General features: G+C 43.7%; 1 protein-coding gene across 2 annotated transcripts in view; it reads left to right on the top strand.

Annotated features, from left to right (window-relative positions):
- Nucleotides 1–27,716, top strand: part of RAD50 (RAD50 double strand break repair protein) — a 484,618-nt gene that overhangs the window by 179,543 nt on the left and 277,359 nt on the right. For both annotated transcript variants that reach the window (XM_069244739.1, XM_069244738.1), the window contains exons 10-12: nt 7,461–7,667; nt 21,750–21,932; nt 23,924–24,081. In XM_069244739.1, the coding sequence (XP_069100840.1) occupies nt 7,461–7,667; nt 21,750–21,932; nt 23,924–24,081 (548 nt within the window). The remainder of the gene's footprint in view (nt 1–7,460; nt 7,668–21,749; nt 21,933–23,923; nt 24,082–27,716) is intronic.

Raw genomic sequence — 27,716 nt, 5'->3', positions numbered from 1 at the left:
GAATCCAATGAAGAATCAAAGTTATGATGTTAACACTTGCAACTATGCTTTGTAGGTTACTTGATGTGTTGGATATGAGCAGCATTCTTTCTCTTTTGTCTACTGCTCCTTACCAAGGACTAGAGTTTGAATCTTGATGATGTAGCAGGAATGCTTGCAACCATACTTATAGGAATGGCAGGACATATGTCAGTCCCTTCTTTTTAAGGCAAAGCTGAGTAAGATGCTGCCGTGGCGCTCAGAGAGTAGAGCCCGAATGTCTAGTTAATGAAGTTGCAAACACTTTAACTTTTGGTTTAGCTAGTCAGAATAAGCCTCGAGGAGGTGTTGAGCTTGGACACCAAGAAAAAGAAATTGGCCATTTGAATGCTCTCGTTCGAGCTAGGACAGTGTTCCAAAGCATCACTGCTCCTTTCGTCAGAAGTACTTGTGGGCACACTGTGATTAAGAGATCTCTAATTTGCCATGCGCAACGAATCCCAATAATACCCCATATTATACTCGCCTGCCATTCTTCCTGCTTAGGTGGAACTTTGAGATGTTCTTGGCTAATGGCCCTTTTTTAAAGCACTGATTGGCATGGTTCTCATTAAGAAGGGGTAAATCCTATTTTTGTTGTGTCCTTGATTAAATGTGATGGTTTTAACGTTAGACAAGATTAGACAAAGTATAATACTCACCTCAGAAGATTTGTGGTAAATGGGAATCAAAGGTCTCGATGTCGAGCACGTATGATATGGTCTCAGAAAAAATAATAAGGTCCAACCGGTATTAGACTTACTGTACAGTTACAAATAACTGAGGCACTTTTACAAAATGACAGTCTGATTAAGTAAATTTAATGGCCCAGAAACCTGAGACTGTAGACAAGTCTTATCCAGTCTGTGTTTTGTGACTCTGTCACCTTACAAGGCTGTAATGGAGACACAATTTGAACAATTAAACAATACCCCCATGTACTAACAAATATTTAAAAAACATGCAAAAAGTCAAACAAATCTACAGGGAACAGCCATGGATTTGAGCTGTTAAGTGATGCACAAAGTGTTATCAAAAATACTGAAGCATCAAAAATAAATACCTTTCAAGCACATATCTGAAGTGTAACAAAACACCAGTTCCTTTTGAAAACTGCTCATGAATGAGTATACATAATGAATATCACATAGTTTTAATTTAGTGATGATAGAACACCGAATACCTACTTAACATTTTATGTGGGCGCATGCAAATTTAAAAAGTTTAGACCAACTTAGACCAAAACTCTACTTCATAATGAATTCTCTAATGTGAAAAAGATTAACTAGCGTCACTGATTCATAAGCATTTTTCAAAACAAATTTTAGGTGAAGTGAAGAAATTTGGCTACATTCTTGTAAAAGTGTCTGCTTTGTAACTACTCGATAGATCACATATATACTTATAACCAAGTTGGGAAGGAGAGTGTACGAAAGATGTCTGAGGGTCATGACAATAACTAGTGTTAATTAAATTCTGTATCCATACTTTTGATATTGTATATCAAGCTTTACATTTAAAGTTGACTATAAAAACAGACCCTAAACTAAGCATTTTCTGCTAGCTGAATAGCCAAAGCTGCAATTTTGTATCCCATTTCTGCATTCAAACGACAAATGTTGTCTCCTTCTTTCAGTGGGTGACTCCTGTAGATAAATCAGCACTGTATAAATATATACATATAAATAATGTGTTAGCCTGTGCCATAAATAAAGAAAAAACCTAATTCTGTGAGTCACAAAGGTAAGAAGATGAAGCAATTAAATGATGTGGAGAAAATAGTTTTTATAGATTCAAAACCTCTCTAGTTGATGTGTAAAATTTCACATTTTGCCACAATAAACAACCGTTGGCAGTACAAACTCATCGGACTTGCTTGTGATGCAAAGAATGCACACGTGGTGGTGGAATAGATGAATGCAAGCAGAATAATGAAGCAGAATTGTGGCAGCGTCACATGTGACATAATGGACAGGTGGGCTCCGTCTGCCGCTTGGTAGCCTGGTATTTTGAGGTTGATGAATCCATGCCTCGCAAAACCCATGGAGTTTGCCCTGCAGACTTTTGACGTTGATATGTTAAGCTTCCTTCTCGACCTTTCCAGCACTTCCTAGTCCTTTGCCCCGTCCAGTCTGCCTTAGCCGTAATTTCTGACCATAGAATTTCAGCAGGGTGCAACAGCCGTGAAATTTCTGCAAGGCCTGATATTAGCGCTGCTAAAAGGTCCTTCTGACTCAACCCAGCCCCCAAGGTGAATCACCACTGCTTCCAGCTTGTCCTCCCGTCACTGGGCACAATCTGTGTTGAGAAGTAGGTGATGAGCGCACCTCATGCCTGGCCTTCCTAACCAGGTCGCGGCCGTGTTCTTGAACCAGATCTCTCTGTAATCCCTATGTGCTATTGCCTATTGTTGCGCCCTCATGATGAATGGCCAACTAGCCAAACCCTGCGCCTGTCAGCTTGGCCTGCTGTGGAAGAAACAATACGACTTAAGGGCCTGTGGGCCTGATGTAGCGCTGGTAGGTGTCAGACGACCATCACCCTATATTCTTAATTTGATCTCCCCCTAGCCCTTTCACTGCTGCCGTTGTGGCGGGACCAATTTAGAAGGAATGTGATCCAAATTTATCTGGAGGAAGCCTTGCCTTAGCCAGGGCCATCTTGAGGACGCTAAGAACTGGAATCAGCTGGGAAATGACCCGTCCTTGTGGTGGAACAGGGGCGCCCCCTTCTGAAGTCCTGAGGACACAAAAGCCATAAGCCCTCATGCAACGCACCTGGCAACATGTGTCAATTCCTCTATGCAGTCCAGCCTAGAGTATTTCCCCTTCCCTACCTGGTCCATTTTGGACCCAAGCAAATAAAGCTTCATGTAACCGCTACCCAGGTAAAGGTCATCCCCTTGCAAGCACCTGTTCCCAAGGGTCATTTTTGCAAGGTGAACAGCGTAAAAGCTGCCCTGAACATGATGAGTTCGTACCCTGAGCGGCCAACTGTTGTTAGTACCGCCAACACTTCTAAAAGTGTTGCAAATTTCAGAGGCCTGCGCTGGTCCCGCCTCACAAACTTCAGCCTACCTAACCCCTTCATGGCCTTCTTGCATGTGCCCACCTGCTAGTTCTGCCTTCTTAAAATGCCCAGTCAGTAAACCTCTGTACATCCTTCTCAGCGACTGCCCCCTTGAAAGACCTATTATAACACAAGAAGAGAGTATTGGGGGTGTATCAACCCCATACAAACTCCTGTACCCAAGGAACTATATCAAGGACAGGTCTCTTATGGTCTGTTTAGGCTATGAGTAGGACGCCGGTTAGGCAATCTTCTTCATGGACATAGAAAGCGAAAGTGGCAGTTAAGTGTATGAGGGAGTTCCCTTTACGGACTACGTGGTCTCACACACATTATTATAGTGTCATGCTTCATCATATGACCACCATAACTTGCATGAATGCCGGCCGATGAGTTGCTGCAGCCTGCCCAGCATTGCCTTCCTTTTCAATATTAGTGTCCTTATGAATTGCTTTTGCTCAGGGACCTTGGCTGGTGGCGGCCTCCATACCCTGTCTATAGTGTCCAGCTCTATCCCTAGGAACGACAGGCTTATCGTTGGGCCCTCAATTTTCTCCCCTGCTAATGGCATCCCCAGGTTCTTTGCTAGCGCCTGAAAACCTTGTAGAAGCTCTGCGCAGTCTGTGGTGCCTTGTGATCCAATAACCAGAAAGTCATCCAAATAGTGAATGACCCAGCCTTTCTTACAATGCTCGCCCAGTGCCCATCCCAGGAATGTACTGAAAGCTTCAAAATATACACAGGAGCTGGTGCACCCCATTGGTATACATTTATAATAGTAGAATGCCCTGCTGGTGCTCACTGGCCGGATGCCACAGTAATAGGCGAAAGGCAGATTCTATGTCTGTTTTTGCAAACAAGGTCTCTTTCCCTGCCTCCATGATCCATCGTTGACACTTGCTGTTCAAGGCTGTTGTTCACTGACTCGACCGGTGGGTATGACAGGTGATGGATCAGCCTGAACTTGCCCTCTTCCTATTTGGGAACCACCGCTAGAAGAGATACTAGAAATTAGTCCATTGGCGGTTCGGAATAGTTACTCGCTACCCTGCCTAGCACGAGCACCTTTGTTATTTTTTGTCTGGCAATTGTCTGATTGTCTCTCACTGACTTTAGATTGTCGCACCAACGGAATTCCCTGGGGTCTTCATAAGGTATGGTGAAGCTGTAACTGAACCCTTTTATCAATAGCTGCTTTTCCTTTCTCCCTAGGGTACCTAGCCAAGATGCCTATTCTTCTACTCAGTTTAGTGGGAAGGGCAACAGTACTGACTTGGGACCCAACCTGGCTCACCTGCATTTCACCTCATGTTGTTGATGTCTTTCCCTTCGGATGCCCCCTTAGCTTTCTTATAATCGATTGTCGGGTGACCCTTCCCCCCAAAGTAGCCACAGCTGTGCCTGAATTTGCAGTATTGCCCCCACTTGCACTCGTCCTTGTCGTATTTCAAGCATGTAGGGGAGTTTGGGCTTGCCCTACCTCCTCCCCGAATGCGCTTTTGACCTGCTGATGTGCGGGAACCCCCCTCTGCTCTTCCTCTTCCCCCCTGATGGACGAAAGCTATGATCATGTTCACTCGCGCCTTCTCTGGCACCTACCATGTGGTTGGTGAATCCTTCTACATTCTGTTGATCCCACTCAATGACTTGCCTTTTCCCTGAAACCCTCATCATAACACAGCTAAGCTTCACCCTGGTATTTTTGCTGTGCAGAGTGGACGCTCTGCTCATGCAAGAACAATTCCCCTGCGCTTTCTAGGAATTTTTCCACGAATACCCTGGTTAACATGCAAAATCATGCAGTCAGATCCAAACCCGCCTGTCACACCTCAAGCATAGAAAAAATGTCATTGAATTTCTTTTGCTAAATTCTTTTTTTAACTGCATGTGGAATCAGACTAGTTAGGTGTGTCTCTTTTGCCATTATGGGATTATCACCTGCCGATAACCTGATATACTGACTGGCTGGCTTGCCTTCTCCCCCTTTATGTGCCCCACCTCCTGTCCATGCCTTTGTGTGATCAGACCCTCCATGGTGCACTGGCACTCTCTGCTGCTTTCCTCTTGCCCCTGAAGCCCCTCCTGGGGCCTTGACTTTCACCTTGTTTTGTTTTCCTTCTTTGAAACTGCCTGCCTCCACTCTACATAAAAGCTGCGTTTTGCTGCCGGCATCCTTGCCTGGCTCCTTGTCCTGCCCTTTTTGGGTGTGCCCCATGGGTGTTTTGTCAGCTCGTGCTCCCCCCACCACCGGGTAACCAGGTGCGATGGGTGTCGAACGAGCTTGGCCACGCCAGCACCCACCATGGGTTTTGCTATGAATGGGGGCAAGGTGGGATGCTGTGCCCAGGACGCCCCCCCCCCCCCCATCCCCAACCATGGATGTTGCTGTTGGTGCTGTGCTGGGTTGAGAGTACTTACTAACCCCACTGTGTCTTGGTGCATCGAGTTGACCACCCCAACCTGGGTCCCAAAGTTGGTAATGCTGCTGTTGGTTCCCTCCTACCCCCCACCTTGTGGCCCCCTTGTGCTGCGCTTGTGTCTCACCCTCTTGTGCTGCCGCTTGTCTTTGGCTGGGACCAGAGCTTGCCGATGTGCTGGCTTCAGGCTCCTCCTCATGCTCACCCCGCTGCCTTGTCTGTGGTCTCCGACCAGGCCACGGACGAGGACAGTGGGGGTCATCCTGAAACACTGCCTTGCTGCCCTGTCGGTTTGTGTTTTGCTGACATCCCTCTGCACTGTGGAGGTGTTTTTCTTGGCACCCTGCCTCTGGGCCCTTTACCCTTGCAGGGTGCTTCCCGTCTGGCTACACATGCCCTTTTCCCAGAGCCCTTCGGTAAGATATCTGGCCTCCTCATGGTCACCAGGTTTATAGCTGCTTTTGCCTCTTCATTGGTGCATTTAGTGCCAGGGTTACTCCCTTGCACCTTTCTCTTCTGTGCCAGTAATTCTCATGCCTTTGGTAATAGCTACTCCAAGTCCGCGTCCAACTCAGGCCTAACATTGTTTGTGGCCAACATCTGCTTTCTTGGGAGTGGTGTGGATTCTATGCCAGCTTCCTTTTGCTGCCCCTGCTCATGAAGCTCCTTTCTTGCTTCATGTTTATTGTTCCTCAATTGCCTATACTGTGGTAGATGATCACTGACACAACTAGACTGGAACCCTCAACCTTTGGTGTGAGGGTCTGAGGTTTTAACCACTATGCCACAGGTGGCTATGAAGCCTGTTAAATGCCCAAAGCTCCTTTGGCACTTGGGTTATCCGTAGGTCATTTATAAAATCTAGCGGTTCAAAGTTAGTAACTGCTTTTTTTGCCGGCTCACATTTATATCAATTTGACTTAATTGGTGAAAAGGTTTAGCCGGGTCAAATCTCTAATTGACCGGCCAACACTGGATTGAGCCTATGACGAACCGCTGATTCTGAGCAAAGATCCTTCCCAGCTTGGCTGAGCCGCTTACATGATCCCTTGGCCGCTCAAAGGCCTTGACGAGCCCAAACACATAATCAAGGCCAAAGGGTGGTCTCCCCCGCCTGCTTCCTATGCGGCTGCGATCCCGCTCCACCACTCACCTGCCTGGGATGTGTTGCTGCTTCCCACTGCATGCCTGCACTGCAGCTGCAATCCTGCTCCACTGCTCACCTGCCTGGGATGTGTTGCTGCTTCCCACGGCATGCCTGCACTGCCTGAGGCGGGCCTCCAACCTTCCGCCTCCGGCAGCTTGCTTCCTGCGCAGCCGCTCACCTGCTGGGGGTTCCCGCATCATCTCTGCTTACGTTGAAGCGGATCACCTTCTGCTCCTGTTTCAGTGCGGGCAATGGTCATTGGAGTTTTGGATGTTCGATGATCCGGGATGCTGTTTCTCCATGGCACTGCTCCAGTGGAGTCCTTAGTGGGAAAAGCTCAAAGCTCCAAGTACGAGATGTGGCAGGTGCCTGCCGCAACCTCCTTTTAGTCCTTCATGGTGAGCCCGAATTGGCCTGTTCAAGTCACCCACCAATTCAGGCGCACCTTTTTTTGCTGGCTTATCGTCCTCCCCAGGCTTCTGTCCCCACCCCAGGGAGGCGTTATGGGCGGGTCCCCATCTGGTCCGCCTTGCGGACTGTCCCACTCTTAGTAAATCAGATCCAGGACACAACTGCAGACCTTTGACGATAGTAAAAAAACATGGCTATTTATGTCTGAGATTGGGGTTTAATTTGCACTTATAGGGGGAACTGTTTATAAGTAAATACAAATGACCAAACAACACAATTTGTATTCACAAATCTAATGGCATTATTTGTACATCTTTTGTTTACCCTCACCATATCCTAACAAGCATGCAGAAGGTTTTTGCAGTCACAATATTTAATACATGTATTTTTATTCGCAGAGAGATTTTGCTACAAAGGAAATGTTGAAACAGAAACAGATGGATGAAATAAGAGACCAAAAGACGGGGCTGGAAAGGACCATAGACCTGAAATCCGACATGCTCAGTAAAAGGCAGGCTGAGCTCAGAAATGTGAAATCTGACCTGCAGCAGCTAGAGGGGTCTTCAGACAGGCTTCACGAACTGGACCAGGAGCTTGTGAAAACAGTAGGTTTTTTAAATTTTTTCTTTGCTTCCTTATGTTGGGATTCTGGAATCACTTTTGTGGATCTGATAAGCACCTGAACTGGCTTTTGTCAGATGTCCACTGCTGCAAATTAGATGTAGGCGAGCCAACAAATGAGTAGGAAGAGCCAATCCAGAGCCGAGCCGAGGGTCTGGCTGGGCTCTGCAAGCCCCTTCATGAGTTGAACCCTAAAAATTGTTGACATCTACATTGTGCAACAAACATAAAATAAGATACTCTTTAAAATAATAATAAAAAAGGTATTTGCTTGCAGACATTTTTCACCTTAATACATCAGATTATTTTTGTATAGCGCACACCCTGAACTCCTGTATTGAATGAAGGGTACTCCCACATGTGATGACAAAGAAAAAGGAGCTCTTTTAAATAAAATATGTCAATGTGTGAAAAAATGTATGCGCCTAGGATCGCACAATTTGTTAAAGCTGGGATACCAGGTTTGGTCCCAGACTTACTGGATTCACATTATGCAATTCAACTAGATAGCTACCTCTTTCTGTCCTTTTTAACACCCCTTGGGGACAGGCAGAAACCACATTTTATTGCAATTTGTTGTAATTAAGGACAAGATTATCGAAGTTCAACTGAGGCTGTGGGATATCTAAATAAGGTACTTTGATCTCAATGTATGTGATGCCTACAGAATGACTAATCATTTCTGAGTTGGGTTCTTGTGTGTATTGATTGAGATTATTAAAACGAATCTATTTAATTTGAAAAGGGAAATGTGGTTTTGCATTAAAAAAAAAAGATTTCAATTGTTGCCTAACCTAACCCAATATGTGGTTTGGATGTGATGTTTCTATAACTGACTTAATAGAAACAATCCTATCGTTATTCATGCCTCCAACCCTCTGCTTTTCTTTGTGAAATGTGTTCAAAGAAGTAGTTAGACCAAGATCAAATTTAGATCACACAAGATATTACATCAAATATTTATTGTTTTCTTAAAGCCATTACCCAGAAGCAAAGGTCCATAAAGCGAGAGACTAGTTATGTTTCAGTTCAATAAACTACAGCCTTTGCTTTATTTTTTTTTAGTTGTAGTAAGACTTGCTCACTTTTTGAGTTTTGGATCACTAGTGAGGGCTTTCAATCTCCAAAGAAGATACTCCAAATATGTTGAGACTGAAAACTTTGACTCTTGATGGAAGCAGTAGTGCATGAAGAGGTAGAGATATTGACCTGCTCAGTTGTTGATTTTTGTAATCTAATGTATTTAAAATTCTATTTTCATATTCACTTGTTTGTTTATTTGGGGGCATTGGACTTACCAAGTAGAATTATGATGTGAGCGCTCTTGTTTCTTACTGCATGAAAATTTAGTCATTTTACTTTATTCTAATGGGGCCCTATTTCCACTATGGGTGGCGCAAGTCTCACCATTGTAATGTTATATATGACGAGTCACAATAATGTGGTGCTACTTAGGGTGTTTTGTCCTTAGTTAATTAAGCTATCTTTCAGTTAATTCTCACTTTTGAGTTGCATGGTGCAGAAATTGTATAAATGGTAAGGCTTTTTTGAGGAGTGTGGAGTAAGCGTTTTGCTTCAAAGCCTTTCCATTTGATGGATACTTATAACCACAGACTTCCACCGTGTTAATATTCTCCAGACTTTAGACTGAATCTGGAAACTTTAAAGCTGTACTCTTCCATGCTGACAGGTGGTGTCATGTGGCTCCACAACAACATTGTTCCATTCCAGAAGTAACGAGTAGGGCTGCATATAACTGCCCCTTATGCATGTTGACGTGTGCCCTTTCTTTAAAACACCTTCAGATATGGATCTAGAGAGTCTCTTTTATCTTTGACAGGACTTTTTTCACAAAAAAAGTCTAAATGCCTGTGTGCAAAGGAAGATGTCACCTCCCGAAGCAAGGTTTAAACATTGTGGGGACTGTCACAGACAGATGTCTGTGACAGATGCTCTTGAGGCATGCCTGTTGAACCTGAGGTTGGAACATGACTCCAGGGTCTACAGCAACTGTGTCCAGAAGAATCCGAAGACCATATGGGACCAGAATGCAAAACTCTGTTGCTAAATGTTGAAAGATTTTCCACAATTTGCAGTGACCAGCCAAGTCCAAAGAAAGGTGCTGCTCCCGAAGGTTTTCACACATCAGATATTAGAACTCTTAGAGTAAGTCCAAAATGAAACGCAAGAAGTCCAAACAGTACTCAATCCTTTCCCATGACTCTCAAACTCGGGAGAAAGTGCAAAAGCATCAACTTGCCTCCCAGTATCGCTCCCATTCTCCTGAAGAGCCAATTCTAAGTTTGGTCCTAGTGCACCCTGATATCTGAGGCCATAGGTGACATGCCAGCAAATTGAGGCTGTTGAAGAGGCCATGCTGCAAAGTGTTGGCACTTTGCAGGTTCCCTCTATCATGCCTTTGGGCTCCAATGATCCACAGGGGCCTTAGCTGGACTTTTACCAGTGGGCCCACCCTCAGGCCATGTGTGCCTGTCCAAACCCACTGGGGATTCCACACCAGCTCTGATGCAGACTTCGGTTCCGGCTCCATTCCATGCTCCATCCCTTTTGAACCCATGCCAGAGGAGGATGCACAACCCATTGTGCTTTCAGACTCTCTGCCAAACTAATGTCGACCTTAACCAATGTCACGTTTCGATCCCACTGGAGTGCTGCCATGGTACCCTTCTGATTCTGATACCTTGCCTTTACAACAAAGCTTAGGCTTTACGCAATATTTTTAACACTGAGTCAGACAACAACAATTTTGATGAAGGAAATGAGTTTGTCCCACAATATGATGAGGGCAGTTGGTACGAGGAACTATAGGATACCAGTGGCCTTCGTACTGTCCGAGACACTGAACTTGTCTATCCTCTCAGCGCAGCAACAGAAGAAAGCACCTCCTTCACTGTTGTGATGCAAAGTGTGGCAATAGTACTTTACACCCCATGTCAGAGAGCTTGCTAGTTAAGGCATCCACAAGTTAGGTGAATCCAAACAGCTTCCCCACCTTCCTGCCTGATTGTGAGTGTAAACACCCACAGACATTTGACAAGCGTATATTTTCATTTACAAGCCTTGCTTTGCTATTTATCCACGCCTGCTTTTTCCTAGGCTGCAGGCCCCATGCACTATGGAACACTGTGGACCAAATTCTTGCAGCAGTTCTGATCGTCCTCCTAGTGTCCCTAAACCAAGCTATCTAGGATGAATGCAACACAGCAGTGCTTGTAATCCGCTCTGGCTTGGAAACCACCAACTGCTTAGGTTGGGCGATTGTCAGTGGTATGCACTTCAACTCCATGCCTGAATGAGGTCCATGGCCTCCCTGGGGATGTCCAATACCCCTTTTGCATTCACAACAGTGATGGCACTGATCTTAGCACACCTTCAAAGGTCAAGGGTTCCAGTCTTTTCCTACCTTGAGAATTGGCTGTGGAAGGTGGGCCCACACCATGCCTTCATCATCCACCACGGGATGATGATGAACCTCTTAATGTTGTTGGGGTTCACTATCAATGCACCAAAGTCACATCTGACTCATTAGCAAAAGCTTCTTCTCATCTGAGCTGTTCTGCATACAGTACAATTTCATGCTTTTCATCTGAAGAGTCCAGGACATTTATGCTATCACCTGCTGTTTCAGCCTCTCTCCTGAACCTCAGTGCAGATGAGTCTTAGGCTTCTGGGATTGCTGGCCTCGTGCTTCCTCCTACTGAAGTAAGCCAGATTGCACATGGGGCTCTGCAGTGGAATCTAACATCCCGGTAGGCTCAGCACCAGTGTATTCTGCCAGATGGTATCCAGATTTTGGAGGAAACTGCAAAAGACCTGCAGTGGTTGATGCTGGACTGCAGTTGGGTCAGTGGTAGACCCTTTTCCTTAACTCACCCATATTTTACAGTAGTGATGGATGCATCTCTTCTGGGCATGGGAGGCAATCTGGGAGAGGTGGAGATCAGAGCATATGGTCTGCGGCGGAAGCCCAACTCAACATGAATTTGTTGGAGTTGAGATGATTTGCTTAGTGTTGAAGGCCTTCCTGCCCACCACCAGAAGGAGGCTGGTAAAGATGCTCGCGAACAACACCACCTCAATGTGCTACTGCAATAAGCAGGATAGAGTGGGGACCTGGGTCCTTTGCCTGGAATCCCTATGACTTTGGAAGTGGCTGGACCACCAGAAATTTCCTTGGTGGTGAACGACATTGCGGGATCTCTAAATGCCAGGGTAGACAAACTAAGAGGCTGACACACGTTGTACCATGAATGGCAGTTACACTAGGAGGTGGTGCAGAGCATCTTCCAACAATGTGGAGAGCCCTGGATCGATCTTTTTGCCACCAACAAGAATGAACAATGTCAGCACAGTGTTTCCAAGAAGGCTATCTCTCGGAGATGCATTCTGCCTAGAGTGGTGCTCAGGAATCCTGTATGCCTTCCCGCCACTTCCTCTCCTGCTCCACATTCAGAAGAAGATCAAGAGTGACCTTGCCCAAGTCATCCTTGTGGCACCGGATTGGGCGATGAGCATGAACATCTGTCCTTCAATCAAGCTGCAACTTTGGGAAGATCTTCCGTTGTTGCTGCGGGGCAGGGCCTTGCCTTGTACCCAGGCTTGTGCAATATGCATCTCCATGCATGGAAATTGATCGGCAGCAGTTGATTGCATTTGACTTTCTGAGGTCATTGCTGTCACCTTCAAAGTTGATGTATGCAAGTTGTTTCAACTGATTTGCAGCTTGGTGTGGTACCTGCCAAATTGATACGCTGCAATACAAGTTGGCTAAAGTATTGATGTTTGTTTTGCACTTTGCAACAAGGACTTGCTTTGGGCACTCTTAAAAGTGATTTGTTGTCTCTTTCTGCTTTTTTTGCAGTTTTTGATTTGATTGCAACACTTGTTTCCATTAAAACCTTTTATGATGCCTCAGTGGCACTTGAATTTAGTTCTCACTTTTTTTATGACCCCCCAATTTGAGCCACTTCTCAGTCATCCATTGAGTCCGCTGATATTGAAAATGGTGTGTTTAAGGCACATGTGGCTGTAGATACTCATGCTTAGCATAATCCTACCATCTAGTATTGGGCTTGGATGTGTGCAGGTTGTTTTTCTTCTAAGAAAGTCTTTCGAGTAACAAGGCACTGTGACTCCTCCGCTTGTTGGTAATGCGCATGGTCATCAATTTATTGTTAGATTGTTTTCTTCCACAGTCTGGTTCAGATGTGTGCTCTTGTGCTCCGGTTCACCATAGTTGTGCTGCACTTTCTTGGTGCATGCCTGCTTTTTGTCAGTATTGTTGTAGGTTGTTGTCCTCTCCCTCTTCTATATGGTTTAACAACTTCAGTTTTGTCAAGGCAACTCATCGACTGCAGCCCCTCGTTGGTCTTCGCTCTTCAGGGTGTTACTTCGACTATTAGGTTGCTCCCTGCACACCATATCCACTAGGTGATGAAACGGACGCCCTTTAGTTTCTGTCCTAGGTGTCACGTTAAGTATCCTTTCACTGATCTCCACCAGACCTGTAATATGTACCTCTTCCCAAACACGAGGATGCCTGCTGTGGGCTTGCTGCTCCTTCAGGACCACGAAGACTCTATGTGACCATTGGGATCGACGTCTCGAAGGAGCACAGATGATACACCTGCCCTGTTCAGACTCCAGGGCATCCAAGAAAAACACCACACACAAGCATCGACTGGGACCTTCTCCCATGGCAACAGCTCCGGCTCAGAAATTGAGATGCAAGATCTACTTCCCACTCAACCAACCATGAGTACTGTGCCCTTATCACCTCGATATAGTCCCCCAGCAAACTACCACAAAGGGTTGACTTCCCATTCAAGACCGACCTAAACACACAGCCGGGCTGTCAATGCCTTTGGGCTACGGTTGGTACCGACTGACTTCTTCAGACACCCCCATCCCTAGCTCAGTGCTGAAAAAATCATCTAATTTATCGCTTTGAAGCCGACCACACTCGCCTCGGGGTCGAGCCGAGATATGGAGCTGAAAACATTGGCATTGAACCTCTGTCTGTACTGAAACCTGTCCCATCTGAACCGAGATCATCAGAGCCAAAAACATCAGTGTCGGAGCAGAAAACATTGGCGCACAGCAAAACTGCCCATGGATTGGGGTCTGTGGAACCCCTGCTTCAAAGACTACAGGAAGGGATAGAAGTTCAGCACAAGCATAATTTATCCAGACACAGGCCTGATAATTACTAAACCACCACACACTGGTGCTCAACCTCCTAAAAGACAGTTGCCTTTTGAAGAAGCTTTGGACTTTCCTACTCTGCCCAAACAGAGGAAAGAGAGGGAAAAAGCCCCAAGTCCTCTACACTTTAGCCCACCACCTATGCTGGCTGCACACATACACCCTCACCACCTGCATCACCAGCTGCCCTGTATCATATTCACTTGAAGGCTAAGCACATTCTTATTTACTGGGAAGAGACAATGGGGACACTTGATATCCCATGACAGGATGACCCATAGGATACTTATGACACTAACAAACCAGCTGATACAGACCATGATCTGTACCCTGTACTGATCTCGAAAAATTATAAAAATCTTACTAGACCTGCAGTCTAGTGACTTAAATAATCTACTTGACCTAATTTTAATTGTCATGACACATAAATTGGTTTCCAATTATGTAGTTCTAGGCAAATATTTTAATTCACTGAGCTGCCATTTCTTCATTATCACATATGATAGGACCTTAAATCTGTTAGTGCAGCATGCCTGCTGTACCAACAACTCTTGTTTAATAGACTAAATGTTTTCTCTGTACAGAATACAAATCTAGCCCTACATAGGGTACACATGACCCTTGACTTGCCTCTTAGTTAGGGCCTCTGGAAATATGCAGTTGTGCAGCTGTGGATATTTGTGCATTTGTATAGATTTGCGGCATTTGCCACATAATCCACATCTGCTGCATAATCTGCAGATTTTAACAAACAAAATCGTTTTTTGTTCAAATGGTTCAAAAGGCCCTTTTCAAAGTTGGACTGATCACCTTTCTGTTACGTATTGCTATATTTGTGTGCTAAATTGGTACTAATGGGGTGCACCCAATGTCCATAGAGTGTTACCAACTTTCAAAAAATGAAGTGATATTATTATTATTGCAAAATGTACCACATTATGCCTCATAATTTGCCTTTTCTTGCTGCATAACAGCACGGTCTTCTGGCTGGGCTAGAATGTTTCTCTAATGACATTCAAAACTATCACTTTTAGTGAATATGTAACTAAAGCTTGAAGTGGTAGCATACTGTAATTTCCATTCAGCACATTTTACATTGAAATAGCCACAAACCTTCCAAGTGACATATGGTTTTACTGATAAAACTATATAGTATACAACAGTAATATTTGGACATTGAGTTTCTGCAAATATTTGTCATTTGGACGTTACCAAGAAAAGTGTTCTGATTTGTTTTGCTCCTATTTAAAATCTTTGCATCACATTTCTGAATTACAAAAACGTGCATTTGTAATTCCTGATATATTTTGAAATAGTTGTACAAGCTATTTAAATATTGTGTGTAAAAAAAACAACTGGCATCTGACTGCCTTTTTTTCTCAATGATTGTCACATAGCTCACTTTACAAAATCATCCAACTGTAGTGAGAGAAAACAGTAAACTCCTTTTTTAGGATAAGATAAGCAACACTTAGTAAAAGGACAAACTGACATTTGACCTCTGTCTTTGAAGACACAGCAAATGTGTCAAGAGAAAACAAAATTTAAAAACATCTTTATTGCTCATTCATTTTCTGAATGCAGGGAACACTTGTTCCTTCCAGCTAATGTTCACTCCCCAGAACAGACCTGTGGGTCCTAAATATAGCTTGACCTGATGAAATCTCACTCGCAATATAGCGAGTGGGCAAGTAGCTTTTTCCGGCCCTGTCTGTAAAACTATCTCTCCCAGATGACACTACTACATAGAAAGAGTTTATTGGTAGGGCAGGAACCGTCCGCAAGATGAAACTACACAATGAGCCCCTAGAGGAAGGCTTCCTATTCAAAACACTATTCTACACACAACATTTCGCACAATACTTATGTATGCTAAAGGATATGCTCCATCACACCCCTGACATATTCAATGACCCTGTAAGATCTAGAGTGAAAACTCCCAGGGTAGACAAAAAATATAAGGTGTCCCCTAATGACCTCCTATACATAATTGGACTACTTCAACCACACTTTTTAATGGTAGCAACTGCAGGCAAAAGAGCTAGTTCCCAGACAAGGAGAGTAGCCACCAAATCTGCCAATCAGTGGCATATTGCAGATTCTATTGGCCTCCTCGCTAGGTATGATAGAGCCCATTGAGCCAAGATCTAGGTGCTCCTCCAGTACCTCCCGGAAGAACACAAAAAAACAAGCCTTTCAAATAGTCTTGGAGGGAAAATTGATATCCAACACCACTGTACATTGTGACCTCAATGCTGCAAATACTGCAGCTAGGGGAATAAACCACAGTATTTTACTCTGCAGACTTGTTTGGCTTCGGGTCTTGGGGTTTAAACCTGAGGTGCAGAAAAGTCTATTGGCCGTCCCATTTAATAGTGAACATTTTTCGGCCCTCAAGTAGACAAATTACTAGAAGAAGAAAAAAAAAAGACGATGAGATAGCCTAAACCATGGCAGCTCTACAGACATGTTCCAACCATGCTTCCTTTTGCCTCTCATCCTAGTGAGGAGGGTCTAAAACCACCTCCCCTGAGACTTTCTCCTCGTACAAGCAGCCACAAACAGAAATCACCTCGCCTAGAGGAAACTACAGAGCCTCATATAGGTGTAACAGCTCCAAGGACGGACTTAAGGGTGATTCACCAGACCGTCGACCACAACCATGAAACCATGACTTGTCTCTTATTTCCGCCAATCACACAACGCCTGTCGGGGGTTGACTACAAGGGTTCTTTCCCACCCGATAGAACATCATCTCTGACAAGTGAGGGTTGGATATTATCCAACATGGTTATTGTCTGGAGCCCACTTCCACACCTCCCAACATTCCACCTCATATATAAAGACTTTCCCCACAACATCAACAGTTGCTCAGGGAAGAAGTACAAACACTACTCACAAAAGGAGCTATAGAACCCATTCCACTCCACCAACAGGGCACAGGAGTCTATTCACTATGCTTCCTTATTCCCAAGAAGGACGGGTCCTTGAGACTAATTCTGGATCTCACACCCATTAATCAGTACATTCTTTAAGAGCACTTCAAATGGTCAGTCTTCAAGATGTCATACTGTTATTACAACAAGGCAACTTCATGGCCACACTTGACCTCAAGGACACCTACTTCTAACTCCTATTCACTTGGCACATTGCTGGTATCTTTACAGTCAGTCAGTCACCGGTATCTGAGGTATGTAATAAATGGTCGGCATTACCAGTTCAAAGTGCTTCGCTTTGGCGTCACTACTGCACCCAGGGTCTTTACTAAACATCTGTGGCAGTAGCTGCTCCCTTGCACGTACAAAACATATATGTCTTTCCATACCTAGAAAACTGACTCATCAAAAGTGCAACTCATCAGACGTGTTACCAACACACCAAGATCACCATAAACCTACTTCACGGTATAAGCTTTACAATCGATGCCTTTAAATTCCCACTTTGAACACCTTCAGATCCTACCTGATATAGGGGCAATTCTCAACTCAAAACTAGGAATAGCTTACCTGACTACTGCCTGGATACCATCATCCCTGGCACTTATTACCCAATTTCAAAGTGGTCAATAGGTAACAGCAGGGACAGTCATGCGTCTCCTCTGTATAATGGCTTCCTGTAGTGCCATAGTACTTCATGCCACACTAAACATGCGTCCGTTGCAGGAGTGTCCATATCCTATGGAACTCGTAATACGGCTGGTGGTATATCCGTCACATTTGGGATGGATTAACACCTCCTCCAAAGTTGTAATCAGGCCCTTAGTGTTGGTCAGCCATCAAGCTTATCACTCTCGGAAATGGTGGAATACCAACAACCTTTTAAAAGGACGGCCTTTCCTAGACCCAGTACCGCAGAGAACCATAAAAACACATACCTACCTTAGGGGATGAGGAGCGCATTCGCAAGATCTAACTGTCCAGAGCCACTGGTCACCCAATCAGCGACATCTCCACATAAATCACCTACAGTTACTAGGTGTTCTCCCAGCGCTTAAAGCCTTTATTCCACACATGATCGGCAAGATAATCTTCATGAAGACGGACAGTGTGATAGGCATATATTATCTCCAAAAGCAAGGAGGCATCAAGTCCCTGCAGCTTTCCTATTTAGCGCAGACCATTTGAAAGTGGGCTCTCCGATGCAACATTTGCCTATTAGCTGAGTACCTATCAGGTGTGGCGATGCCAACAGGTGCATGAGTGGAAATTCCATGCGCAAGTCGTCCTCCTCCAATACAGTTAGTGTTGGGGACAAGCGCAAATAGACCTCTTCGCCACTGCAGAAAATGCCAAATGCCCAGATTTCAGCTCCAGGTTTCCACACCTGTAGTCCAGTTGATGAATTGGTCAGGGATATTTGCTTACACCTTTCCACCTCTCTCATTGCTTCCGTTTGTGATTCGCAAACTTTGGCAGACATCTCTCACCCTTATTATGGTGGCTCCCACATGGGCATGACAAAACCATGGTTCACCACACCCCTCAAACTGTCAGTAGTTCCTTAAAACATACTGCCAAACAGGTAGGACCTTCCCACACAGAACCATGGAGAAATTTGACATCCCCACCTCAGCTCCCTCAACCTTGTGAATTGGCTCTTGAAGTCTTAGAATTTGGTTACTTCAGTGTCCCACACCAATGTGTGGGCTTTCTCAAAGAGGCATGCAGGCCAACTACTCCAGCCTGTTACGCTTTAAATAGAAAAGATTTGTTCACTATTGTCAATCCAAACACATTGATTCTTTAGCAGCCAATGTACAAAACACTGCCTGCTACTTATTTGCACACATCTGGTTTAGCCTTTACATCTATAAGGCTACACCCATCGGCGGTAGCCGCATACCTACAAAATGGGCAACAAACTTCCCTTTTCCGAATTCCACTAGTCAAAGCCTTCCTGAAGGCTCTTAAGAGTCATTCCTCCTCGGGTGCTACCAGCTTCCAAATGGAATGTCAATTTTGTATTAACAAGACCAGTTGACCCTCCATTTGAGCCCCTCCACCCCTGCTCCCTCCAGTTCTCACTTCACTTAGATGAGTCAGTGAACTTCAGGCAGTAACTTTAGAAGAACCTTTGTTCCTAATACATAGGCACTGGGTAATACTTGGCACCAACCCCAAATTTCTTCCGAATTTGGTTCCACAATTCCACGTTAATCAGTCTATTGAACTTCCTGTCTTCTTTCCCCAACCTGAATCAGTTGCAGAAAGGGCTTTGCACATGTTGGATGTAAAACAAGCTCTCATGTATTACATTGACAGGACTAAGTCATTTAGAAAGACACAACAACTATATGTTGCTTTCTTCAAATCTTATAAAGGAAGGGCCAATTCAAAATCAGGCATGGCATGATTGATTGTTAAAAGCATCCTAACATGCTATGCTAAAGCTGAAAGAACTTTACATATTCCTTCCAGAGCTCACCCCAATCCTAAAAAAATTAGATTTAATGACCTTACTAGTAAATATGCTTATAACTGACATATGTAAAGCAGCTACATGGTCTACACCACATACGTTTCTAAAACATTACTTTGTGGATGTGCTTGCCTGTCGTTAAGCCAATGTGGGCCAAGCAGCTCTGCATACAGTATTTTGAACAGCTGTAACTCCCACAGGCTAGCCACCACTTAAGGAGGAGGACTGCTTTACAGCCTATGCTAAGCATGCCACAGTATCTAAAGCCACACGTGCCTTAACAGCAAAAAGTTCCTTGCCAAGTAAGCATCTGTTCATGGCATGTAATGCTGTATATTCACTTACAACAGTTACTTTCACTTTTTCTTACAAACTCCTTTCACATAGACACCACTCTGTTCTATGCTTTGCTTCACGTTTCATCTTCACCCGCCATGCAGGACAACAATCTAACGATGAAGTTGATGACCAAGTCCATTACCAGCAAGAGGATGAGTCACACTGCCTCATTACTCAAAAGACTTTCTTAGATGAAAAGCAATACACAAATCTGAGCCCAACACTAGATTGGAAGTATTATGCTAAGCATGTGAATCTACAGCACTATATAGCTGGAACAGATGCTTACTGTGTAAGTAACATTTTCCTTCTTGTCACCATAACGTCATCTCAGCATGTGAGTGAGCTGCAGGTTCTTTCTGTCATCCCAATGTATACAGCATTCTTTCCAGATAAGCTTGAGTTGAGGGCCTGAACATCTTTTCTATCTAAAGTGGTTACTCCCAATGTCAAGGAGGCAATTGACATTCCAGCGTTCTTTGCTCTGTCTCATCCCTTCAAAGAGCAAGAACAACTTCATTGTTTGGATACCAAGACAGCACTAAACGTTTACATGGATCCCACCAAAGAACATCAGGTGAACTATAAGTTCTGTGTGGGGTTCCCTGGGGCAAAGAGGAGCAAGGCAGAGCAAAAAGAGTCCATCTATTCATGGATTATTCTCTGTATTAAGATCTATTATGCACTGTCTACGATGCAGCCTCCAGAAGGCTTGCAGGCTCATTGCACCAGAGCCAAAGCTGCTACCACTGCAGTGGCAAGTGGAGCGTCTGCCTTGGATATTTGTTTGGTCAATACATGGTTGTCAGTGCACAATTTCACAAAGCACATATTGCCTCTACAGTCAAGTCTGTTGAGAGGGGCATTTTGCTCACTCAGTTCTGCAGGACTCTTTGATCTGAGCCAGGTTACAAACCTACCACACCACTTGGGAAGGTACTGATGATATCTATTGTAAAGGAGAGAAATCTGAGGTTAGAAGTATCTATCAGAAGTTCAAGTTATTACCTTCATTAACTGTCTTTCTGGTGCATACCAGGTCTAACTGCAGATTTCTTACTGACACTCCCCATTCGGTGAACCAGTATATAGGTGTGCACACTAATCATGTAATCTGCTGATAAACCCTGCATCTGAAGGTGCAGACAGCCTAAGAAAGCAACTGATGTCACTGTGCTTGGGTGATGCTTATGTGCAGCTACGCTCATTACTTCTGGAGCGGAACTACATTGGTGCAAAGCTGCACCTTGCTACACACCAGCCTGCAGGAGTAGTGCTTTAACGTTTCCAGATCCAGCCTGGGAAATTTCCACAGGTGAATAATCTGTAGTTAGAGTATACAGCAAAAAGAAAGTTATCTAAGGTAAGTATCTTGTTCTTCCAGGCTGAAGGGTCTCTTTTTTAATTTATTTATTTTTCCTTCAGTGTCCTTTTGTGTCCGTACTGTCTCTTCAATGGTAGGTTATTGTGATGTTTTGCCTAAAGGACAAACTTAGTTCCAGATGGAGACATGAATAAACAGACACATTTAATGCCCAACTGAACTGGGTAGGGCTGAGGTAATTTCATCCATGCTTTTAACTACATTTAGAATTCTAAGAGTGGCCACCATTGCTTAAAAGTTAAACAGACCTAAAGGCTTCTGCTAGCTCCTATATTTTATTTCATGCATTCTGCTTCAGATATCTGAAGGTAGCTATGAAATTTTCTTACACTTACCTTCCAATAAATATCTCACCAATTTAACATTTTCTGCTCAGGTATGCCCACTCCCTCCATCTAGCTAAGATGTTTTACTCCTCCACCACTGAGGTCAGTTCACCTCCCATACACTACTTACCTCCCCATCCCTTAGTTGCATACTGGATATAAACAGTGTGTAAAGTCTGTGATAGTTTCAGTTCTAGACTGTAAATCCAAACTGTCCTGTCCTTTAATAATTTGAGGGTTAAGGAAACACATATAGATGTTAAAAACAGAATGGCAACACATAATAATAAAACAATGTTTGATAGTGGTTGAAAGCAGGAAGTCATACGGTGTTCATGCGTAAGCTTTTAGATTAACTGATGTTTCTTGGTTAGGAACATGAACTTGATGATGCGGAGAAAAGCTTCAACATTGATGCCCTAAAAGTTGAAGTGACAGATCTTCAGAAGGAGAAGGTTGAATTAGACCGAGTGTTGCGCAGACTGGATCAAGAAATGGAGCAGCTAAACATGCATACTATGGCACGTACTCAACTGGACATGCTGAAGAAGGACAAGGTAACCGATCGATTTCGTTCTGACTTTTCACGATGTATTCTGTACCCATAACTACTGTCTGCAAAGTGGTTAGCAAGCAAGTGCTCTACTTTGCAGACTTAACTGCCTGCCCCTCAAACTCTTTTTTTGTTTGAAACTATCCTTGGTATGGTTTCCACCTTTTGGGAAAATAGTGAAAAAACGTAATTTGCCTGGTGCATCAGTGTGAACCAATAACAGCCATATTGGCTCTTTACTTTTTTTATTATTTTTTTTATTGCCTCAATGTTATTAATTTCTGTTGAACTTAATTATTAAGTAGCACTATTATAAAATCAATGTAGATTGTGGTGTATGGTCATAAGATATATATTTTGCCCTTGAATTTGATGTATCAGGGAAATTATGAGAATCCACAGTATATCAAAAATAAAAAAGACATAATCCATAGTAAGCTAAATGACTAATGTTATACCCATGTTAGATGTTCTAACTTCTGTTTAGCTTATTTATTTTTCTCAAGGGGTTTGTTTTTGAGAATCATTGGCCATGCAGTATGGAACCCAAAGCCTATAACTTCTCTCTATCTGAGGCTTCTTCATTGATCTCTTGAGCACAAATGTGTTCAGTCTTAATTTCTTCTCCTAACCAGAGCCATGAAATGCAGCATCTAAATAGCCAATCTATTGGGAGTCTTCCCTGCTTATGCTGGCCTGAAACTTCTTCAAAAACTAGCACATGGACTTATTTAATTTACCAGTAACAAATTCCCACATTGTCCCATAAGATGTAATGTAAAGTCAAAAACAATCCAATATTGTTTTTTTTCAGCTACTTTTACCACAATCTAGCATTCCCTCACTGAATAACTACATCTCCCAGGGTTGGTTACAGCTCCTTCACATACCAGTTGTAATACATTTGCCTGACACATAGGGGGTTATTACATCATTGGAGGAGGTGTTAATCCGTCCCAAAAGTGACGTTAAAGTGACGGATATACCACCAGCCGTATTACGAGTTCCATAGGATATAATGGACTCGTAATACGGCTGGTGGTATATCCGTCACTTTACCGTCACTTTTGGGACGGATTAACACCTCCTCCAAAGTTGTAATAACCCCCATAGTCATTACCCATGTATTGTAACATCTGCAAGATGTCCTGGTTTGTGCTGCGCGAAACAAAGACTGCACTTTAGGGGTCACTAGAGAGAATACCCAGGTTGCCTGTCCTGCTGGATACTTTGAGATTATAAGTGACAATTATAGTGATCTCTAATTCCTTTACCTATATTTTTTATTTTGCTTTGTTATAGTTCCAACCTTTTAAATAAATGAATCTATCAGACTGTTGATAGAGGGGAATATCATGTCTGATCATATTCTTAAGGCCATCACCTGATCAAAATGCTTACACGTCATGAGTGGCCCATTGTCAGCTGCAGTTGTACTCACCTGTGGATCAGAACATTACAAACTGTGGCGATTAGAGATAATGGAGTACATGGATGGACTAGGCTTTAGAGACTCTTATAAATAACATTTTGAAAATGTTCAGCATAAGCAAAACTCTTTCTGTTCCCGAACGAATAGTACTAATCGTAAATTACAGGAGCACTAGTTATACTTTTGGAGTTGTCTTTCATCCACAGTGTTGGCTAGCTTTTGCTAATTAGGTTATCAGTGCACTCAGTCTTGTGTATTCAGTATTCTAATTAGACTGTGCATTTCCACATTGACATTTTAATCCCACTGTAAAGGTACATCTCCAGTGTGTTTGTTTGTCGAATCTAACCGGCATGTGACACAGACATTGACAGTTGTTCTGCTAGATTTGTAGTCATCCCCTTGGCCATTCTTAGTGCAGATATATATCGACTTTGGTGAACCTACCGCTGCTATGGTGATAAATAAATAACATGTTCTATGCTTTCCAGCAGCATTTGCTTTTACATCATGTTTCATTTGGGACATTGAAACCTGTTGGTTGTAAAAACATTTTTCCGTAGATGGACAAAGATGAACAGATCAGAAAAATCAAATCCAGACATGGAGAGGAACTGACCTCGTTGCTAGGTTATTTTCCAACCAAAAAACAGCTGGAAGACTGGATTCATGCGAAAGTACGAGATATTCGACAGACTCATGATGCACTGAGCAAGTTCAAGTAAGTGTTCTTCTGCTTCTATTCTGTTGCGTTAGGTTGGCATGCTGGGACAATCTGATGGAGACCTCAACCCCCAGATTCCTTACCTTTGAATTTTCCCAGGCAATAAGGATAAACTAAGAGGGCTTGGAGTTTGCAGCTGCTGAGGGAGTGGTGGAAGGCCTGACTTTTGGCTGCCTGACCCACAAGTTCTCTGGGTACCGTGTTCTCGGGCACCCAGAGGCTGGTAAACATGTGCGCTGTGGTGGCTGGGAGGGTAGAGGTGTGGTTGGAAGTCCCTTCCGTGGCCACGAAAGGAGCAAAAGGCAGACTGGGGTTGTCGAGTGTCCTTGGCTAGGGCTAAGTATCTGGTTGTAGCCCTACTATGTTTTAAGCGTTTCAGCGCTCCTCCGCCTTGTCTCCAAAGAGACGGGTGTCATCAAAGGGCATATTCATAAGCAATGCTTGGACATTCCCTTAAAATACAGTTTTCCTCAGCCAGTGGTGTTGTAAGGCCACTAATGATAAAACGGCTCTGCCCAGCGAGTCAGTGGTGTCCAGTCCAAATTGGTTCATGAACTTGGCTGCTTCTCTCTGTCAGCAACAGCTTGGGAGAGTACAGCCCGGACCTCCTTCGGGACTGCTGGCAGCATACGCACAACTGTATTCCACAGTGCTTGGTAGTAACAAACCAAAATGCACGCAATGTTCATAGATGCAGTGGCAGGCTGGTGGAAGAAAACATTTGTTTCCTATGATGTCCAGCCTCTTGGATTGCTGTTAGATTCCTAGTCCGGTGGGTGTTAGGAAATGTGCCAGAATTTACAAGGGGTGTTTGAGGCTTAGGCCACCAAGCTTTCAGGGCAAGGGTGTTGGGTAAAATTCAAAGGTAAGGAATGGTAAGGAATCTGCAGCTAGATTGTCTCTACCAGATGAGGCTCTTTTCATTCTCTGCCCATTTTACAGCTACGTACCAAAGAGCAGGTGCTCTTCATGGAATGGTACAAATCTTTAAAAGTGAATGGGTGAGGTTCCAATGAGCGCCATAATAAGTTTGATTTTATTCTCTAAAACAGGAACTGATGTAGCAAATGCATTGAATTCTTCCTTTCAGTTGTTATACTATTGTGAGTGGAAGAAACTTCTTTTCAGACTGAACTTGGCACACTAAATATTTTATATACGTTTTGGGTGAGGAAAGATGCTTTAAACTGTATCTCCAGACCCCAATGGCCTTGCAAAAAGTTGCGAATGCCCCAGAGTGAGGCCAGTATTATTTAATATAACTGGGGTTTCAGGTTTTTGTGACTTTTTTTTGACGGAGCAGTCTGAGTGTTTCATATTCATTTCTTTTTTTCACATGTGTATTATTTTTCTATATTTGATAAAACCAAAAAGTATGCTTTAACATGGTTTCATGTCTGATGGTAACACCCTGAAATTAGCAGAAAACTGCGAATTTACAGGTTTTGTACTCAGGCAGCACAATTATCTTGTTAGTTAAATAGTTCTTACGTGGTCTGTGCTCTTATAATTTTAGACACCTAGGATAAACCTGAATTTGGCTTGGATGCCCAATTCCTTCTGGCTGCATTATTGAAATCTTCCCGTATCTGTCCCATTAGGTGCCAGAATCTTTTTTCAACCACTTCCTAGGTCCACGGATAGGGTGTGATGCATTAATGGTTAGAGTTATATATTTGAAGAACTCTTTTCCTCACCAACCTTGTGATAAATTTTTCCAGGAGAACCCTTGCCTCCTGTAAGGATAGTTCTGTGATATCTGACTGCTTCACTATATTGGCTGAAATCACATGCTGTAGTTTCACATATTTTCCATGCTTGGATAGGGGCCAATCGAAACTCAATGTCATTTGATGCCTTAGCATCTCCCAGGCCAGAGATCTCAGTAAGATCCCACCTCTGCAACCGTACTGTGTCAAATCCTTCCCTGCCTATAACTGTTAATTTGGCAAGTTTTCCTTTCCTTATTGAACCTCTGCTACTCTTCATCATTGCTCCAATTCAACAAAGCATGTTTCCACTTGAGTACAACTTTGTATGTGCTATGCAAACAAAAACTCCAAGTCCGGTTTCACACAGTTTGTATTAGTGAAATTTTAGCTTATCAAGTCGGCTTATAAACAAGGAAGTTTCTCCAGTGTGGTAGCATTCTCACATTTTCAAAAGCAGGGATTGGTTAGAGTAAATGGGGGGATGTTGGATGTTTCCGGCTGAGCAGCTTCTTTAATCAGATGAAAACACATATGCTTATAAACTTTGCAGACCAATTGCAAGCAGCTATCTGCCTTAGAAAAGCACATATGCATGCTCCTGCCACAGGAGTAAGCGTTCTTCTACGTTGAGACTTCAGAGGGAATGTTCCCATGTTTTTTCCCCTAAACTATTTTATTGTTTTTCATTTAAGTTACCATCACAAGAGAGGAAGTAAAACATAGAAGACAAAAACAGATCTTGTGTAGGATGTTCCACCACGTGGTCATGTGACAAGACCTTCCACTTGGTACACAGAATCAATTGTGAGCAAAGTCAACCATATTGCAGAAACAGAAAAAGAACATAAAACAGCAACCCAATCCTGAAAATAAGAAAAAACAAAACTTCTACTGCCCTTCCAACCACCTTGAGCCGGAACCCAAAAAAGGCTAAGGAAAAGAGATAAAGGTTTGGAGAAAGAAAATAAGTCGAAGAAAACAAGTCCCACCTCAGAAGATTGCCCGATATCTCCCCCCACCTCTCAACTCTTGAGTTGTCTCTCCGACGGATATATGTCACCCTCGACTTCCAAACATTCTGGGAGTTGTGGATATGGCTCCAGCTGTATGCCTCTGTATATTTCTTCGGGCACCCTCTGGCAATGTTTATTGGGCATTCCATGCCCATGCACTTGTCTAGCCCCACCCTCCAGGTCTCCACTGAGGGAGTGTACGGGTCTTTCCATGCTCTAGTGATGTCATGCTTAGCCACCGCAAGGCCCATCCACAGCAGAGCTCTGCAGTATCTATTACTTTCTATGTCATCGGATAGATGTCAAATTGCACCATGAGAGATTTCAGCAGAGGCAAAATGACCTCTACTTCTGGGCATTCGTAAACTCTGTGCCAGAAGGGAGTCAGGACGGGGTAGCCCCATATGGTGTGTAAAAATTCTCCGGAGACTGTCATTTAACACAAACAGTCCACTGAGGCAATAAGACCCCACCTCCACAGCAGGTCCCTAGTATATATACTCTCTGCAAATACTTTAATTGTATGAGGTGGAACTGAGAAGTAATCGCTGCCTCCCACGGGGAAGCTAACGCCTCCATCCAGTCATCATCCTCTAGTTGGCCGAGGTCGCATTCCCACGCCTCTTTAAGGGCTTGAAAGGTATTCTTCATGTTAGCCACCAATGAGCTAGAGATTGCCAGTATTTTGTGCTCTTTGATATTGGTCAATAAGATCTTAGCCTCCAATGGACTGTATGCCGGGATATTTCCTGCTTGTTGGAAGTGTGGTGTGAGTGCATGGTGGAGCTGTAGGTATTTAAAGAACTGGGACCGATGAAGTTGGAACTTTTCCTGGAGGGCGGTAAAGGACTAGATTGTTTTCCCATCAAGAACATCTCCCAATCCTGAAATGCATATCATGTCCCAG

The sequence above is a fragment of the Pleurodeles waltl genome, chromosome 7, assembly GCF_031143425.1.
Source record: "Pleurodeles waltl isolate 20211129_DDA chromosome 7, aPleWal1.hap1.20221129, whole genome shotgun sequence".
In the NCBI taxonomy this organism is placed as follows: Eukaryota; Metazoa; Chordata; class Amphibia; order Caudata; family Salamandridae; genus Pleurodeles; species Pleurodeles waltl.
Note: the sequence above shows the minus strand (reverse complement) of the source record. Positions and strands in the feature narration are given on the sequence as shown.